Source organism: the organism of the source record quoted next, unplaced genomic scaffold (assembly GCF_019419815.1).
Source record: "Pyrus x bretschneideri cultivar Hongxiangsu unplaced genomic scaffold, Pyrus_bretschneideri_v1 Contig69, whole genome shotgun sequence".
Classification (NCBI taxonomy): domain Eukaryota; kingdom Viridiplantae; phylum Streptophyta; class Magnoliopsida; order Rosales; family Rosaceae; genus Pyrus; species Pyrus x bretschneideri.
Window position 1 is genome coordinate 1,850,834 of NW_025999808.1, and position 17,616 is coordinate 1,868,449.

Here is a 17,616-nt window from a genome sequence, read left to right on the forward strand (position 1 = left end):
AAATGCTGCTAAATGCCGCTAATGGTTTGTAGAATTAAATTAATTCTTTATTAATTTTACTGTCGGCATTTATTCGAACCTAATAGGTCACACACATATTAAAGTTCTAACAACATTATATGAAAAATGATTAATATAATTAATTGCTAATTATATTAGATTAAAATAGGATTAAGTACATAAAACCAACCAAATAAGTACCCAACCTATTGAAAATGTCATATCCATTGAGCCCCAATAAAGTTTTCAAGCATAGATTATATTCAAACTCACAAACTTGGTATATCATGGTCAACATTAATGTTAGTTGCCTAAAAATCTAAATTTCAAACATAGATTATACATTATAAAACCCAATGATCAAACAGGTATTGAATCGAATTGAAAATGGACCCAAATTGAAATTACATCAGGAGGACAATCTTCTAACAAATGTTAAGGTTAAGAATTCAGATAGGGTTTCAAGGAGTTTGTTTTTGTTCATGTGTTTTCCTCATATGTCGATTCACGACTCGTAAAGCTTTCAGTTCTTTTTTGTGCGTGGGTAAGATGATGGTGGCCGCATCATGGCATTCCATACCATTTCAGCAATCTCCATGACCTTCTTCTCAATGTTGGGGGCTTGAGTTGTAAGTTGGAGTTGGTGGTTTTGCTTTGGGTTTGGAGGTGATGGCATGACAATGGTGGTGGTGACTATTAATTTAACAGATTTTAACTGTAGTTTAACGGATGTGATATTTTTAATAGGTTAGGTACTCGTTTGGAATGATAAAAAGGATTGAGACCAATTTGAAATGACACTAAAAGGTTGAGGGGTTTTAGGTACTTAATCTATTAAAATGTTTGGGCTTGTTCAACTTATATTTTAATTAAGATAAGCTTTGAGTTTTACTTAATTAAAAGAAGACAAGTCACAAGTCCAAGTGTGTAGAGGAATGAATTTGAAGCATGGAGCAACGCCCTTGGCGTCAAGCCCAATGCTAGGGTGTGGTTAGGGTAGGATATTTTAAATACCTTGTGCTCTCTCACATGTCCCTATTAGTTAAAGAGTTAAGATTTGTCCTTCAGAGCACTCTAGTCGAATTCTCTTATTGTGCCGCCAACCAAACGGAAATCCCCGCGCATCATCCGTTGTGAGCAAATCTTACTAGCACAATTAAATCTCTTGCGCATCATCGGTTTGTTAGTTTACTGGTGCGGACATAAGATCAACATTTGGAGAGCTATACATGAGTCAATCACGAAAAGAATCATTGAGTTGAGATTGTGGACACCCTCAAGTATTACATGGTCATTCTAAAAGTATGATCCACGCAACACGCTCTAATTGGGTGCAATTTTTTTTTTCGTTTTTTATTTTTTGAACAAACAATAGTATTTACATTTTTAAGGGGTGGAAGAGTAGGTTAAGCCTTACACTGGGCTAGCGACACTCCCTCTCCTTTAATGTTGAAAATATCGTTTGTTAAAAATAAAATAGTTTTTAGTCATTTGGTTTTCTGTACTTGGTTACAAGAAATTTTGTGATCTAACTCACATGAATACTAGGACAAAATATTTTTAATGATTAATCTTTAGTTGTTAATCCCAATTTAAATTGTATTGACAAAAAAAAAATTCCGATGTAGATAGCATAATTTTGTTGTGGGTAGGGGTGCACTTATTTATAAAATATCTTATTTTGTTTTGTCATTTGGAAAAAATAGAAAACAAAATTAAGTGAGATTAGTAATTGGGACAAAGCTTGATTAGGACAAGAGATTATCGGGACCTCAATATACGTGAATTAAAAAAAGAAACAATATATGTCATGTCTCGTGTCACATAATTACTTCAAAATATAAACAAAAAAGGGAATAGGTATGCCCCAAACCCAAATCACTAGTAATAATTATACTTAATCCAAATATTGGAGTAAAACTCAAATTTTAAGTCCTAAATTTATCTCAATTTGTTCCAATCGCCCTCTATGGATGGTCTTTGGCAGAAAACATGGAAGGTGATGGTTCCTCATAAAATTAGGTTGTTTCTTTGGCAAGCTTGCCGTCAATCTCTGGCAGTGAGACATAATTTGGAAAGGCGTCGAATTCGAGTTAAGAATATATGTGAATTATGTGGAGCTACTGATGAAACAGAAGCACATATATTTTTTAACTGTGAATTTAGCCAAGCATTTTGGTTTGGTACATCATTACAAATTGATATGAGCTCTTTTGGGGCACAAGACTCTCAGGGGGGATGGAAAATACTCTTAGACCGCGTGGGTTAGGGGCATGATGTAGATTCAGTGCTACAACGAAGTGCATTTGGTTTGTGGCGTATATGGAAATGTCGCAATGAAGCTATTTTTAACGATAATCGTATCTTGCCTCATATTGCAGTTGAGTTGTGGTTACGTCAAGTAACCGAGTTTAAAGCAAAGGGATGGAGGATGTTTCCCAGGTTGAAGTCAGCGCAAAGGGATGGAGGAAACCTGAATTTGGCAGGTTAAAATTAAATACTGATGCGGCATGGCAGAAGGAAACAAAGGTAGGTAGAGTGGGTTGGGTCTTTCGTGACTTTGCCGGAATTCCAAAGATGGTGGGAGGAAATGGTGGGGAGTATTTCTTATCGTCAAATATGGCTGAGGCGGCAACCATAAAACAGGGTCTGGAGATGTCTGTTTTAAGGGGATTTCATGCATCCGAGGAGGCATTGGAGGTGGAGTCTAATTCAAAAGGTTTGGTTCAAATGTTAAATAAGGAGATTCAAATTGATGTGTTGATGGAGGTCTATTTAGTTGATATTTGGAATATGATGCAGTCATTCCAATCGGTGAAGTTTATCTTTACCCCTCAACAATGCAATCGTGCAGCCCACATGGTGGTGGCGTATGTTCTTAAGCATGGCGGGAGCTTTGGTTGGGATGAATTAGGACCTGAATTTTTGTTTAATGTTCTAGCAGAAGATGCAAATGTTTCCATTCATATTTGATTATTAATACAGTTCTATCCTTTCTGGACATATCCTGACCCGGATTGTCTACTAGGACTTCGAATCGAGTTGTATTGGCCGACACCTGGAAGTTGACGAAACCATAAAGTATAGTGATGTGAAATATATGAATAAATTTAAACCTAAAAGTGCCTAAATACGAGAGTGCGCTGTAAGCGGAATGAACCCATTTCACACGTGTCAGAGCATAAGTAAAGTACAGTAGAGTGAATTGAAAATCATACCATCGAAGGTAATCTCTAATATCAAGATTTGCCACGAATCCTCATCGATACGAAAACTCTGCTACTAGAACCTGGAGGGATAAAAAAAACAAGAGTGAGTGGGCCTGAAGATAACGCTTTAATAAAGACTTTCTAAACGTTATAATCCCTCGCTGTAATACATGTATAGTTTCCAGGAAATCATACTACGTATAAGTATGAAATCAAATGTAAATCCACAGTAAATCCAGTAATATTCCAAATCACTACATATCGGCAGCAATATATAAAAAAATCAGGTGCTCATCAATCTATGATAACACACGAGTAGGAGTTGCCTAACGCAACCTATACGACTCATAAATCAATATATGATAACAAATTAGTCGGAGTTGTCTAATGCAACCTGTACGACTCATAGGCAACCTGTACGATAGTGTCAAAGTTACCTAGTATTGCAACATGTACGACAATGTCAAAGTTACCTATTATTGCAACCTATACGACAGTGTCAGAATTGCCTATTATTGCACCCTGTATGCCAGTGTCGGAGTTGCCTATAACAGAAATATAGTCAAACCATAACTCAATCATTTCAAATAACACCCTAAACTCACCTAAACTTACATGTGCGTCTCGCGTTCACCTTAGCACTTCCAAGCATTCACAACAATTATATGCAGGTAATATGCATATGGATATGCCATGATGCAATCTAAAACTCAACCATATCATAGCATTTTAAAATATATATTAACATGGCATAAAATGCATAAATCAATTTAAAAGCATTTGTGGAACTATCAATCATATATATACTATAAAAAGGAACAAACTCACTCACCTGAGGTCTGCACCACGACTCCCTAGCATGAATATCGAGACGTCACGACCGATCATTACCTAGAACAAATATTCAATCACGTCACAGAACTCTTATCAATAAAACACGTAACTTACATAAAACACATCCCAATGACGTCCTAGAATGATTTGAGACCCATTGACCAAAAATCAACCATCGGTCAAAGATCAACGGTAAGGTCCACAACCCTACGTAACTTGATCTGGAAGATCCATAACTTGGATTTACGATTCATAACTTCCAAAGATCCACATTATGCTTCTAGAACAACATCCTAAAGTTTCAGAATGATCCAACAATCGGATCTTCGCCAATTGCTAAAATGATGTTTTATTTTACGAACTTACAAATCTAATTCGAAAAGATCCATATGTCGGATTCCTGATTCGTAAGTTCCTATAGTCCTCAAATATTACGTACTATAAGGTACTAAGGTTTGGTGATGATCCAACGGTCGGATCGTCAATTCATGCAAGGACCCCGTGACGACCAACTAGGTGGTCAACTAAGAAACTACATTAAAACATCGTAATTTCACTAAATGGATGTCAAATGTAGAATTGGATCATCCAAATTAGCCAAAGATGGTTAGGTGGGGTCATGGCCCACGCATCACCACACGCGGTGGTTGGCCGCCACGTTTGTCGGAAAAATTCCACTATTTTTAAAAATTCTCAAATTTCATAGAAATGAAGATCTCAAAGAGAGGAACAACTTTCATACCAGCCACGAAGTCCAAAAGTGGACGGAAGATGGTCAATTTTGCCCACAAAGTTGGCGGGTGCCTAAAACTTCCCGGCGTCGATTCGTCGTCTATGTTGGTCCAGCGGGGCCAAGGTTGGTCGGGATTTTCTCCTGGGATGATGGGCTACAAAGCCCAAGTGATGGCATCGGCCATCGCTTTGTCGATTTGCTGAAAAATTGAAAAGAGTGGCCGGAGCGTTGTTGATTTTCATCAATTTTCGTGCCTCAAACCACCGCATACCGTGGTTGATCAAGGTGGTTCTTGGGTGGGTTTTGTAGAAGGGAATGAGAGCTTCGAGATGGTGGTGGTGGCATCGAAAAACTCCACCGAAGTTGGCAGGAATCGGCCTTGGAAAATGGGAGGTCGAACTGGGTTGTGTGGTGTGCACGGGTTGAAAGGGAAGGGGATGAAGTTCTTCTCTCTCCTTCTTGATTGGTTGATCCCTCTCTCTAATTTCTGATTGGTCCTCCTTCTAACATATCTAATTGGTCACTTAAACAAAATAGCTGATTGGTCCCCTTATTCATGCTTAAAATCTGATTGGTTTCTTTCCCACAAGGTGGGAGTTCAATTTATTTATAGCTAAACTTTAAATAACCAATTTCAAACGTCCATAACTATATCATTATAATCCGAACTCGCAAACAGTTTTCGCCTATGAGTTCGTGGCAATGATTACTACGCAAATACTCCAAAAGAATGACTCATACATCTCTCTAAACAATGGCCAACGGAAGTCAAAATCCTTGCCTCTAGAGCATTTTCGTCAATTCACACTTTTAAAATTTATAAAATGTAAAATTAGGGACGGGTTGTCACAATCTACCCACCTTAAAAAATTTCATCCCCGAAATTTAAAATCACTTGCTATGCATTAAAATACTTAGGATAGAAAGAAGATGTATAAAGAAGAAATCAAGTTAGAGCGCCTGGATAAAAGAGAATGACATTATGTCACGATCGAAGTGCAGTGATTCCTCTTTCATGCCTCCAAACTCAAACTTTCCTTCTCCTTTTATATAATACTATAATACAATACTTTTATAAAGTAGAAAGTCAAAATAGGTATATAATAACATACGCCAAACTACGTGTATATTAGTGTAAGATTTAAAATAATTGCACTGAAATCCAAACTAAACATAAAAAAAAAATTCACCTACGCACTCGTTGCGTTACATATTCCGAAGATAAGCATGTTAAATCTTTGGGTCGAGCCCAAACAATGAATAATTAATTAAATAAGTAAATACAAATGCTAACATAAAATGATTTACTTGTCTACTTGCTTAACGAACCCAACGAATAAGTTATTGATATTACGGTCTGCAGCCCGCAATACCGACAACTCACTATTGTCTCAATAAGCAGGTAACAAATTTCTGAGGGTGCAATATTTTGCTCATGCACTACCCTCACAGGTAACATCAACAATAATCATAATTTCTATATCGTAACCTCGATCATTCAAATACCTGTTTGCAGTACTCATCTATCAAACATGTTCCGTGCGTAAAATCTCTATACCAAGGCTCAAACAATACCATAGCCAAACCAGAAATGTAACCGTAGTTACACATAAACTCTAACCAAGGTAAGTGTCTACCATGATTGGCTAAATTGTAAAATATTCAAAAGCAATATGTCCTTCAATATCCAGATAGTTCATTCACACTAACCATTAGTCTGAGGATGAAATGTGATACGTGACAAAGCTTAATGCATACAGCCTTCAAGAAGGCTTCCTAAGACTTGGAAATGAAACAAGTGTCACGGTGAGATATAGTAGCAACATACACACCACATAACCCAACAATGCAGTTCATAACACTATAGTGAGCAAGTTCATATTGAATTTTCCCTCGAGTTTAGCAAAACTACGCCAATAAAAACAATCAAGAATTTGAAAGTCCAACAAATCTAGAATACAAGGAAATTGAAATTAATGTATGACATCTCACTACAACGGTAGCTTCTGAAACATTCAATCACCAATGGTTAAGATTCATTTAGCAGAGTATTTGTTGAGTGATTGAGAATTTAATGTTCACGACTAACTATCAATGCCCTAGCAACTCCTCTAGACAATTTGCTTGTTTCAAAAAATAATACAAAGTGTAGTAGGGTAGACATGGACCCCAAAATTGACTAGAATACCTTTCAACACAAAGAGATGAATATGGAATCCCCATTAGAATAGACGCTAGTCTAAACACCTGAGAAATCTGATCATCTCATGAATGAGGAATTTTACCAAGTGGTCAAAAATGTAGTCCCTCTGGACCAATGAAAAGAAAATGGGTTATCTTGTCAAGTTGATTTATAGACATCGAAACATCATCATCATCTCCACATGTACAAGATACCTCGTACCGAAAGTGTATGATGATATTTCCCAACTCCCTTCATATACAAGAAGTGATTATGACTATTCGCACCATTTCTTGATATCTCGCAAGTAACATCAAAACATTACATGTAAACTCCAACTGAGGCGAGATAAGACAAGCCGAAAGTGTTCAAGTATACATATGTCTTTTGCTGCATTAAATAGTAATTACATTTGCAGAATCGGAATAATACACGATAGTGCAATCGTAGAAGTTGATTTAGTTCTTCCATCATCACTATCAAAAATTTTGGCTTAACTCAAATGAAGATGTTTGAGAAATCTAAGGTTGGTAAAGGTTCTAGACACGTTCTCACCGAGAAGTGTCATCTGATATTTTAAATGAATATAATAGCACTTGACTCCAGTCATGAATAGGATAGTTCATTTCGAATGGTTTTAACCGTTGGAAAGTATAAGCGATTCTCCATCATGTTGACTCAACACAACCGAAACATCCAAAAAACATGTCATCATGGGTTTCCAAATGATCAATGTCATCGAAAGGTGTAAAGAAAAGGTAAGGTGAGACAACAGTTCATTTGTCTAAAACTTTATTCATGATTAACATCCCAAACCAAACTAATTTTCCTTGGTCGACAAGACCAAAGTTTGTCTCGAATTTCACAGCACTTTGTGAGAATTCCAACCTTCTTCCGCTACTACGTTTTTGGAGAAAAGAAAAGAATGTCATTTACAAAATCACATCTCCCAGGAGAAGTACCACTTTACACAAAGGTAATATTTGAGAAATTTGATATGAACCCAACTATTGATAATTGGAGAACTTAATCTCGTTACTAGAATAGGTGAGATAGTCATCTACAAGACTATTATGAATTCATCAACTACACAAGGAAACTAGATTTACAAAGGTTGGTCGATTAGACCATCAATTCAAAGTAGAGGATCGTCATCCGAAGAAATCTAGGTACGATCTTGAAGCTCAATCTTTCACCTTCACAGATAAGTTTAAGATTTCCAAGATAAAGTGTTTAATAACTAAGTTCTTTCAATGAAGTAGGACTTGTTTGAAAAGTCATAAGGAAAACTGATATAGGAGTTATTCGATAAGAAATAGGGAGAATAAATGTGGTGTTAACGAGGTGGATCAATGGTGTATTCTACTTCTCACATTCAATAGCATCCCAAGTAAAATTTTGAGAAATGACACCAAAGCTATACATCCTCAAAACGTACTATACTACTAAAAACTTTACGACACGAACTAAAAAGGTCTTCGCAGCTTTCTCGACACTCAAATCACCCTAACAGTGAGACATCAACTCATATTTCGATTCTACTATCTACCTGTGAAAGTGATCAAGAGGTGGCTAGTTGAAGAAGGTTTGATTACCTAAATAGGTAATATGGTTAACACAACCGTGGGTTTACTGTCTTAAAACAGAGTTTGCCCCTAACTTTTCGAGATTTAGTTTCTTAGGCTCTAGCAATAACTGTTAGTCAGTCTTTTGGTAAAGATCTGGTACTAGGAGCTGGTGCCATAATTCTAGGGAATATACTTACGACTTCGGGGATTTCTACTGACCGTAGATATAACAATTCTTACTCCTATGCCAATGCTCATCAAAATGACGAGTATAGCACCAAAAGTAATGTGGGAAAGTTGTATTGGTTGGAGTGTTCTAAAGAAAATAAAATTTTCTAGTAATCTACTTTAGAATGGACTTAAACGGAAGTCAATCTTCCTTTTGAAGATCCAGAATGATCACTAGTGTGCTTGGAAAAATTTGTGCTATCGGGGACCAAAAGTGATTATCCCAAGATGTTCCTTCGTCGAGTGCTACCCCTGTAGCACCACATTGTCACTCAAGACATCTTTGGAAATTTTGATGAAAATTAAAACTTCGTAAGGATTCTAATATGTGAAACATTAACGGGTACTGCCAAGAAATCAAGACTATCGATGGCTTCCTAACTCGAAAAGTTTGGAAGAAATGACTAGATAGTAGTGGAATTGGTAGGAAATTCTCCCCTTGGGATACACAACTATCAATATAGCAGCCTTACTTCAAGGCTATCAACTTATCTCAAATCTACATCCTTCCTTGGCATGAAATTTCTTCCCTTATAGTTTAGAGGCATTCGCCAAAATGATCTTCTAAAACATCGACAAGTCGACAAAACTGCCCACAACTTAGGAAAACTAACACATTTTTCATACTCGACGAGGTGGCAAGATTCGGAAATTAGGTTTAAGAATTAAGAATGCTTACATCACGCATGTGATGAATGCAATATTCCCTAACTTATGCCCTGATACCAAACTAACTTATCACGACCCAATTGTCCACTAGGACTTCAAATCGAGTTGTACTGGCCAACACCTGGAAGGTAACAAAGCCATCAAGTATAGTGATGTGGAATATGTGAATAAATTTAAACCTAAATGTGCATAAATACGAGAGTGCGCTGTGAGCGGAAATGAACCCATTTCACACGTGGCGTTAGAGCATAAGTAAAGTACAGTAGAGTGGATTGAAAATCATACCATTGAAGGTAATCTTCAATACCAAGATTTGCCACGAATCCTCATTGATACGAAAACTCTGCTACTAGAACCTGGAAGGATAAAAAAACAAGAGTGAGTGGGCATGAAAATAACGCTTTAATAAAGACCTTCTAAACGGTATAATCCCTCACTGTAATACATGTATAGTTTTTAGGAAATCATACTACGTATAAGTATGAAATCAAATGTACATCAACAGTAAATCCAGGAATATTCCAAATCACTACATATCGACAGCAGTATATAAAAAAATCAGGTGCTCATCAATCTATGATAACACACGAGTCGGAGTTGCCTAACGCAACTTGTACGACTCATAAATCAACCTACGATAACACATGAGTCGGAGTTGTCTAATGCAACCTGTACGACTCATAGGCAACCTGTATGAATCATAAATCAATCTATGATAACACATGAGTCGGAGTTGTCTAATGCAACTTGTACGACTCATTGGCAACCTGTACGACAATATCGGAGTTGCCTAGTATTTCAACCTATATGACAATATCGGAGTTGCCTAGTATTTCAACCTATATGACAATATCGGAGTTGCCTAGTATTGCAACATGTACGACAATGTCAAAGTTGCCTATTATTGCAACTTGCACGACAAGGTCAAAGTTGCCTATCATTGTAACATGTATGACAGTGTCGGAGTTGCCTACAACAGAAATATAGTCAAGCCATAACTCAATCATTTCAAATAACACCCTAAACTCACCTAAACTTACATGTGCATCCTGCGTTCACCCTAGCACTTCCAAGCATTCATAACAATTATATGCAGGTAATATGCATATGGATATGCCATGATGCAATCTAAAACTCAACCATTGATAGGAGCATATTCATGCGACTTAATTAGCTTGTTCTTGTGCATTTATGTTGTGTTTACTTAGCTATTTTAGTGTTTAAGGCTACTTTTGTGTATTTTCAGATTATAAGGCCAAAGTGTGCAAGAAGATGCAAATTGGAGTATTTTGGAGCGAAAGAGGAATGAATGAGTTGAAGATTTGAAGAAACGACGAATTCCTACTCCAACGATGAATTCTTACCAAAACGAGGAATCCTACTCAAACAAGGTTTCCTACTTGAAGTAGGAAAGTTAACCCTAAGTTTCCCGTTTTGGTAACCTTTCCTAAACTTAAACGTCCGTATTTTCTAGCTACTTTGAAGGCCTTGTAAGCACTTTAGGACACAAAACCAAGGCCCTAGCCCAATTACACAACCTTGCCGTGCCTTAACCCTTCTTCCCTTTCCTTGCCGTGCAAGGGGGGGCATTTTTGTCTAATGTTATGTAATTAAACCCTATTTCCCTCTCCTAACCTAACCCTAGCCGCACCCTTTAATCTTTCCCTCTTTAATTTCTGATTTTATTTCCTAAATTCTAGAAGCCTTTGAATTTATTTTCGTTAATAAAAATAAGCTAGGAACCAAACATATTTAAAACTCTAGGTTTTACATACTTAGCCGCACCTTTCCATATCCTCCCCTTTAATCCGTAGCCTTCCATTTTATTTTCATTTTTATAATAAAACAAAACAGCCACAAAAATCCCATTAGCCTTACAAGGCCGTGGCCCCCCCATTTATCAAAGTTAACCCTAATTCTCATTAAAAAAAAACCGTGGCTGCCATTCTATCATGCACCCTAATTTCTATCTAAGCCGTGACTCCCATTCCATAATCATACAGCCGCAGCCACCCTTCCATTTGGCCCTGCAATCCGTGCCTTCCCCATGAATTTCCAGCATTCTCCCTAAGCCGTATCCACCCTAAGTCACACACAAAAAAAACTGCCGCATCCCACCACCCAAAAACTGAACAGCCGCAGCTTTTCACCACCCATTCCAGCCATTTTTCCAACCTGTCCGCTGCCTTCCCACCCTTGCAGCCACCATTCCACCATTCCACACCATAAACCTCTCTGCCGCAGCAAGGAAGGGAGAAGGAGGAGCTTGGACGCGCAGAAATTCAAGTGGATTCGTTGTGCGTTTTAGGTGTAATCCATCCTTTGTTCGTTATGTTTAAATTCAATTTTATTTTTCTTTCTGTGAACATGAGAGGCTAAATCCCTATTTAGCTAGGGGGTGATTCGAAACCATGTTTATGCTTGCAATATGAATTGATTACTTTTGGTTGGAATTTCATGAATGGTGATTTCAATTTGTTTAACTGCTTGATCGATAACTTATTTATGTATGTTAATTGAGAGTGCACGCTTAATTTTCATGCATGAATATGACGCTAGAATATAAGTGAATTTCACCTAATAGTTATGAATTTATATTCACAAGTAGTGGAGGTTGCTTATAAACAATCGCGTTAAATAAATTCTTGGCATAAGTTTCATGCAATCATAGTAACGAATGCCTCGTCAACACTTATAGTTTTCATGATGCTTAATGATTCTTGCTTGTATCTCTATTATGCAATTCATGTAGAGAACTTGTGGGGAATGCTTTGGGTTGTCGCATGCAATCATCCAATTCATTAACTTAAGGAAAACTTGACGGTTAATTTAAGCGGACCTAATTAACCCGGGGTGTTGAGTTTCATAATTCATCGAAAGACCAACTGAAAATCAAATTGTATACAAGTGTGACATGTGTGGAGAAGAACCTTCTAGCTAGCATTCATCCATATTTTCATCACATTCATATTTACATTCTGCCTTTAAATTACAATCGTTGCATTTAGTTTAATTTCGTCAAAACCTCAATCCCCCTTTACCTTAGTGTCCACTTTAGTTAGAAAGTGTCTTAGTTTGTGTTTATAAGTGTTTTGTATTCTTTGAGTCTTTTGATTTGTTTTAGTGTTTTATTGTTTAGTTTTGCATTCCTTGAGTCTAGTTTAGTGTTTTAACGTTTGTTTTACGTTTTTGAGTCAGTTTCCAAGTGATTTAGTAATCCCTCCTAATCCCCGGTCTAGAACGATCCCTACTTGCATCTTTACTACAATTGTCAAAAGAGGGTTTTAATTTGTGTGCTTAATTAGTTAGCATCAACCATATCATAGTATTTTAAAATATATATTAACATGGCATAAAATGCATAAATCAATATAAAAACATTTGTGGAACAATCAATCATATATATACTATAAAAATGAACAAACCCACTCACCTGAGGTACGCACCACAACTCCCTAGCAGGAATATCGAGACGTCATGAACGATCATCACCTAGAACAAATATTCAATCACATCTCAGAACTCTTATTAATAAAAACACGTAACTTACATAAAACATATCCCAATGACGTTCTAGAATGATTTGAGGCCCATTGATCAAAAGTCAACCGTCGGTCAAAAATCAACGGTAGGGTCCACAACCCAACGTAACTCGATCCGGAAGATCCATACATCGAATTTCAGATCCGTAACTTCCAAAGATCCACATCATGCTTCTAGAACAACATCCTAAAGTTTCGGAACGATCCAACGGTCAGATCTCCGTCAATTGCTAAAATTAAGTGACGACCGATGTTTTATTTTACGAACTTACAAATCTGATTCAGAAAGATCCATATGTCGGATTCCTGATCCGTAAGTTCGTATGGTCCTCAAATATTACATACTATAAGGTACTAAGGTTTGGTGACGATCCAACGGTCGGATTGTCAATTCATGCAAGGACCCCATGATGGCCAACTAGGTGATCAACTACGAAACTACATTAAAACATCGTATTTTGACTATAGAATTGGAGCATCCAAATTAGCCAAAGATGTGGGTCTCAGCCCACACAATCCCGCAGGCGGTGGTGCCAGCACCACGGTTTGCCAGAAAAATTCCACTATTTCTAAAAATTCTCAAATTTCACAGAAATGAAGATCTCAAAGAGATGAACAACTTTCATGCCGGCCACGAAGTCCAAAAGTGGATGGAAGATGGTCAATTTTGCCCACAAAGTCGGCAGGTGCCTAAAGCTTCCCGGCGTCGATTCGTCATTTACGGTGGTCCAACGAGGTCAAGGTTGGTTGGGATTTTCTCATGGGATGATCGGCTACAAAGCCCAAGTGGTGGCATTGGCCATCGCTTTGTCGATTCGCCAGAAAATTGAAAAGAGTGGCTGGAGCACTGTTGATTTTTGTCAACTTTCGTGGCCTAAACCCGCCACGTACCGTGGTTAATCAAGGTGGTTCTTGGGTGGGTTTTATAGAGGGGAATGAGAGCTTCAAGATGGTGGTGGTGGTGTCGAAAAACTCCATCGGAGTTGGCCGGAATCGGCCTTGGAAAATGGGAGGTCGAACTGGGTTGTGTGGTGTGCACGGGTTGAAAGGGAAGGGGATGAGGTTCTTCTCTCTCCTTCCTGATTGGTTGATCCCTCTCTCTAATTTCTTATTGGTCCTCCTTCTAACATATCTAATTGGTCACTTAAACAAAATAGCTGATTGGTCCCCTTATTCTTGCTAAAAATCTGATTGGTTTCTTTCCCACAAGTTGGGAGTTCAATTTATTTATAGGTAAACTTTAAATAACCAATTTCAAAAACGTCTGTAACTATACCATTATAATCCGGACTCGTAAACGGTTTCGCCTATGCGTTCGTGGCAATGATTACTTTGCAAATACTCCAAAAGAATGACTCATACATCTCTCTAAACAATGGCCAACGGAAGTCAAAATCTTTGCATTTAGGGCATTTTCGTCAATTCACGCTTTTTAAATTTATAAAACGTAAAATTAGGAACGGGTTGTCACATTTGTCAAAAAAAAAAAGAGTTTTAACCCATAACTCATTTTTTGGGCAAATTTAATTAAGATTTCTCTTTTGAGTTAGTGGGTTGACCCCACCATACATGTGTATTAATTTCAGTTTCATATTTATAAATTCATTGAATTCGACGAGTGATATCTATATGATCAAATCTAACGGTTAAAAAAAAGAACTAACGGTCCAAATTTAAATGCAACGGCTAAAATAATTTTAAAAAAAAAATCTTTTGTTTGTTTCATATTCTTTTATGGTGTTTCACGAGTTTCATGGTATTGGTTTAATAATTTTTTTAATATTTATTAGAATCTAAATGTTTCTTTGATTAAAATGTTCATAAAATTAAATTATAATAGTCTATATTATTATTATTTTTTTAAAAAAGGTTACTTTAAGAAAAAATTATTCTAAATTCATTTTTTTTTTAATTCTAAATTCATTCTATAATAATCTTGGGCTAAAAATTTAACCGAGAAAGGTTAGAGCAGAAAAATTATTTCTGGATTAAAAATTTTAAGTTTTAACTCAAAGGTTAGAAATGGTCTTAGGGACAATAAAAATTCTAAATAATAGAATATAGAATAAAATTAAAAAAAAAAATGGAAAAGAAAAGGAAAAGGAAAAGAAAAAGAATAATGTATATGAGAGAAATGACAGGACGAAAGTGGGGAAGAAAATGAAAGGGAAATAAAAGGGAAGGGAGGAGGTGGGTTCCTTGCACCCAACGCATATCTCTTAGGTTCGGCTTCGGACTCAGCTTCGGTGTAACACTTGGTGAGGATAAGCACGACCCATCTCTCTCTCTACCGCCATCTACCACTCTACAAGAACCCATTCCCTCCCTCACCGTCTCTACTCTTCCTTTTCTATAAACCTAAAAAACCCTCATCCGTTCTCTGACCAGAACACATTTTCTCTCTCTACTTTCTCCCTGCTTTCTCATCTCAGCGTTGAGAAAACCAGTGTTCCTTTCCGTTCATTCAAGCTGGCGATCGAGAATCAAGACACCACGGTCAGAGAAATCAAGCCCAAGAGCAGGAGAATCATGGTAAAAACCCCACACTCTCATTTCTGATTTGCTTTTCTGGGTCTCACTCTCTCTCTCGGCATTCAAATTTTGGATTCAATGCTCTGTTTTTCTGGGTTCAGATTGTTTTTTGTCACAGATTCTCGTGATTTTCCTTGTGGGTTTTGGGTTCTGATTGAGTTTTTGAACAGGGTGCTGGAGGTCCTGACGAGGAGGACAACAGGTGGCCGCCATGGCTGAAACCTCTACTGAAAGAAAAATTCTTTGTTCACTGCAAGCTCCATGCCGATTCTCACAAGTCTGAATGCAATATGTACTGCTTGGATTGCGTGAACGGCCCTCTCTGCTCTCTCTGCCTCTCTTACCACAAGGACCACCGTGCTATTCAGGTACTCAAATTTGCCACAGATATTTGTGCTTTCCCATCAAATTTGGCATCTGCGTTTATTGAGAAATCACAGTTCCCCAATTTGTGCGTTTAATTTTGAGTTTTTAGTGTCAAAATTGATGGGTTTTTGGTGATGAATTTGTACAGATAAGGCGGTCGTCTTACCATGATGTGATAAGGGTTAACGAAATTCAGAAGCATCTGGACATCAGTGGAGTCCAAACCTACATTATCAACAGCGCCAGAGTTGTGTTTCTGAACGAGAGGCCTCAGCCTAGGCCCGGCAAAGGAGTCACAAATACCTGTGAAGTCTGTGAACGCAGCCTCCTCGATTCCTTCAGATTTTGCTCTCTTGGTTGCAAGGTATTTACATTGTTCTCCTTTTCCGTTTCACTTTCCCGTTGGTTGGTTGTTTGGTTGCTGAGAAAATGAAGGAAAGTTTCGAACTCTCCAACCAAAAATCAAACCAATGAGTTAATACCAAATGTCACGCATTCATATGAGTTGACTTCTTCATTGCCTTGAATGCCATAAATCATTAGTTTTAATATGAATGTTAAAACATTGAATTCAATCATTTGAAATCCAATAATTCAAACTGTTGGGTTTTAATTTCCTAACTAATTAATCTCAATCCATTGCATTTGCAAATCAGATTGTGGGGACGTCATCCAGTAATCCCCAGAAGAAGAACAAGTACTCGAAGGCAAGGGCGGGTTCCGATTCAGATGACTCATACAGCAGTAGCAGCCACGGAATTGCAAGGTTCAAAAGCAACAGCCACCACAGCAACAACAAAGTTCAGAGCTTCACTCCATCAACGCCGCCTCCAACTTCTGCTAATTACAAAGCGGCCAAGAGAAGGAAGGGCATTCCCCACAGAGCCCCAATGGGAGGACTAATCATAGAATACTGAGACTCTCTCTAGCCCTTGTACTTTTTGGTTTATTACCTTTATACCTCACTTATACCGCGAGTTTGTCACAAACGCCCCTCCAATAGCTTGAGCCTATTTCTCAAGGAGGCCTTGTTTTTGGAGAAAATTAGAAAAACGCCCACTTAGCTTTCTGGTATTGTACAAAGAAACCATATGGGTTGGAAAAGTAGACAATAAGACGGCAACAAAAGTGGACGAAAGTGCGGAGGGTTCTAGAAATATAAGATTATACATAAGGTTTTGGGGGTGAAATTGTAAATAGAGGGTTTTTTGGGTGGCCTATTTAGGGTTTTAGAGGTAGGGCAAAAGTCAATGTACTCCTTTGGGAGGAGGTGGGGGGATGTCTATTTGTGGAAAGTGAAATAATATATTTTATATTTTGTATTTTTATTTGGTGTTATTATTTCCGCTTTTAGAAGTTTTTGACTGGTAGATGTGAAAATTTAATTTCCAAGCGGGGCCCACGTCGGCGGCCTCGTGTGGTCTGGGTTTGTAACGGGGCTTTTCTGTCACTGCGGAACACGTGTCGGGGGCGGATTGGGCAAAGGAAGTGCGGAAGTCGATCTTGATCCTCGGAATCATAAAGTGGTAGCAGCCGCCCTCCGTTTTTTTATGATCTTTTATTGGGTCATAAATTCGGAAAAGCGGTTCTTAAGCAAATTGGGTTACGTTTCTTGTGGGGGCCACAGTTGTGGAGAAATTTGGCCGTTGATTTGATTGTGCACGGTGATGTTGGGCTTTGATCTGTCCACTTATGGGCAATCATGGTGGGACATGTGACAACGACTCTAATGCTTTTGTGAATATTTTTTAGT

At 37.7% G+C, this 17,616-nt stretch overlaps 1 protein-coding gene across 1 annotated transcript; it reads left to right on the top strand.

Moving 5' to 3' along the window:
* The first annotated feature begins 2,424 nt into the window (after positions 1 to 2,424).
* LOC125472284 lies at positions 2,425 to 17,189 on the top strand. The gene is made up of 5 exons (XM_048573512.1): positions 2,425 to 2,719; positions 15,235 to 15,497; positions 15,668 to 15,865; positions 16,012 to 16,227; positions 16,520 to 17,189. The coding sequence occupies exons 1-5, from the start codon at positions 2,425 to 2,427 to the stop codon at positions 16,778 to 16,780; spliced, it is 1,233 nt and encodes a 410-aa protein (XP_048429469.1). The 3' UTR covers positions 16,781 to 17,189.
* The last annotated feature ends 427 nt before the right edge of the window (positions 17,190 to 17,616 follow it).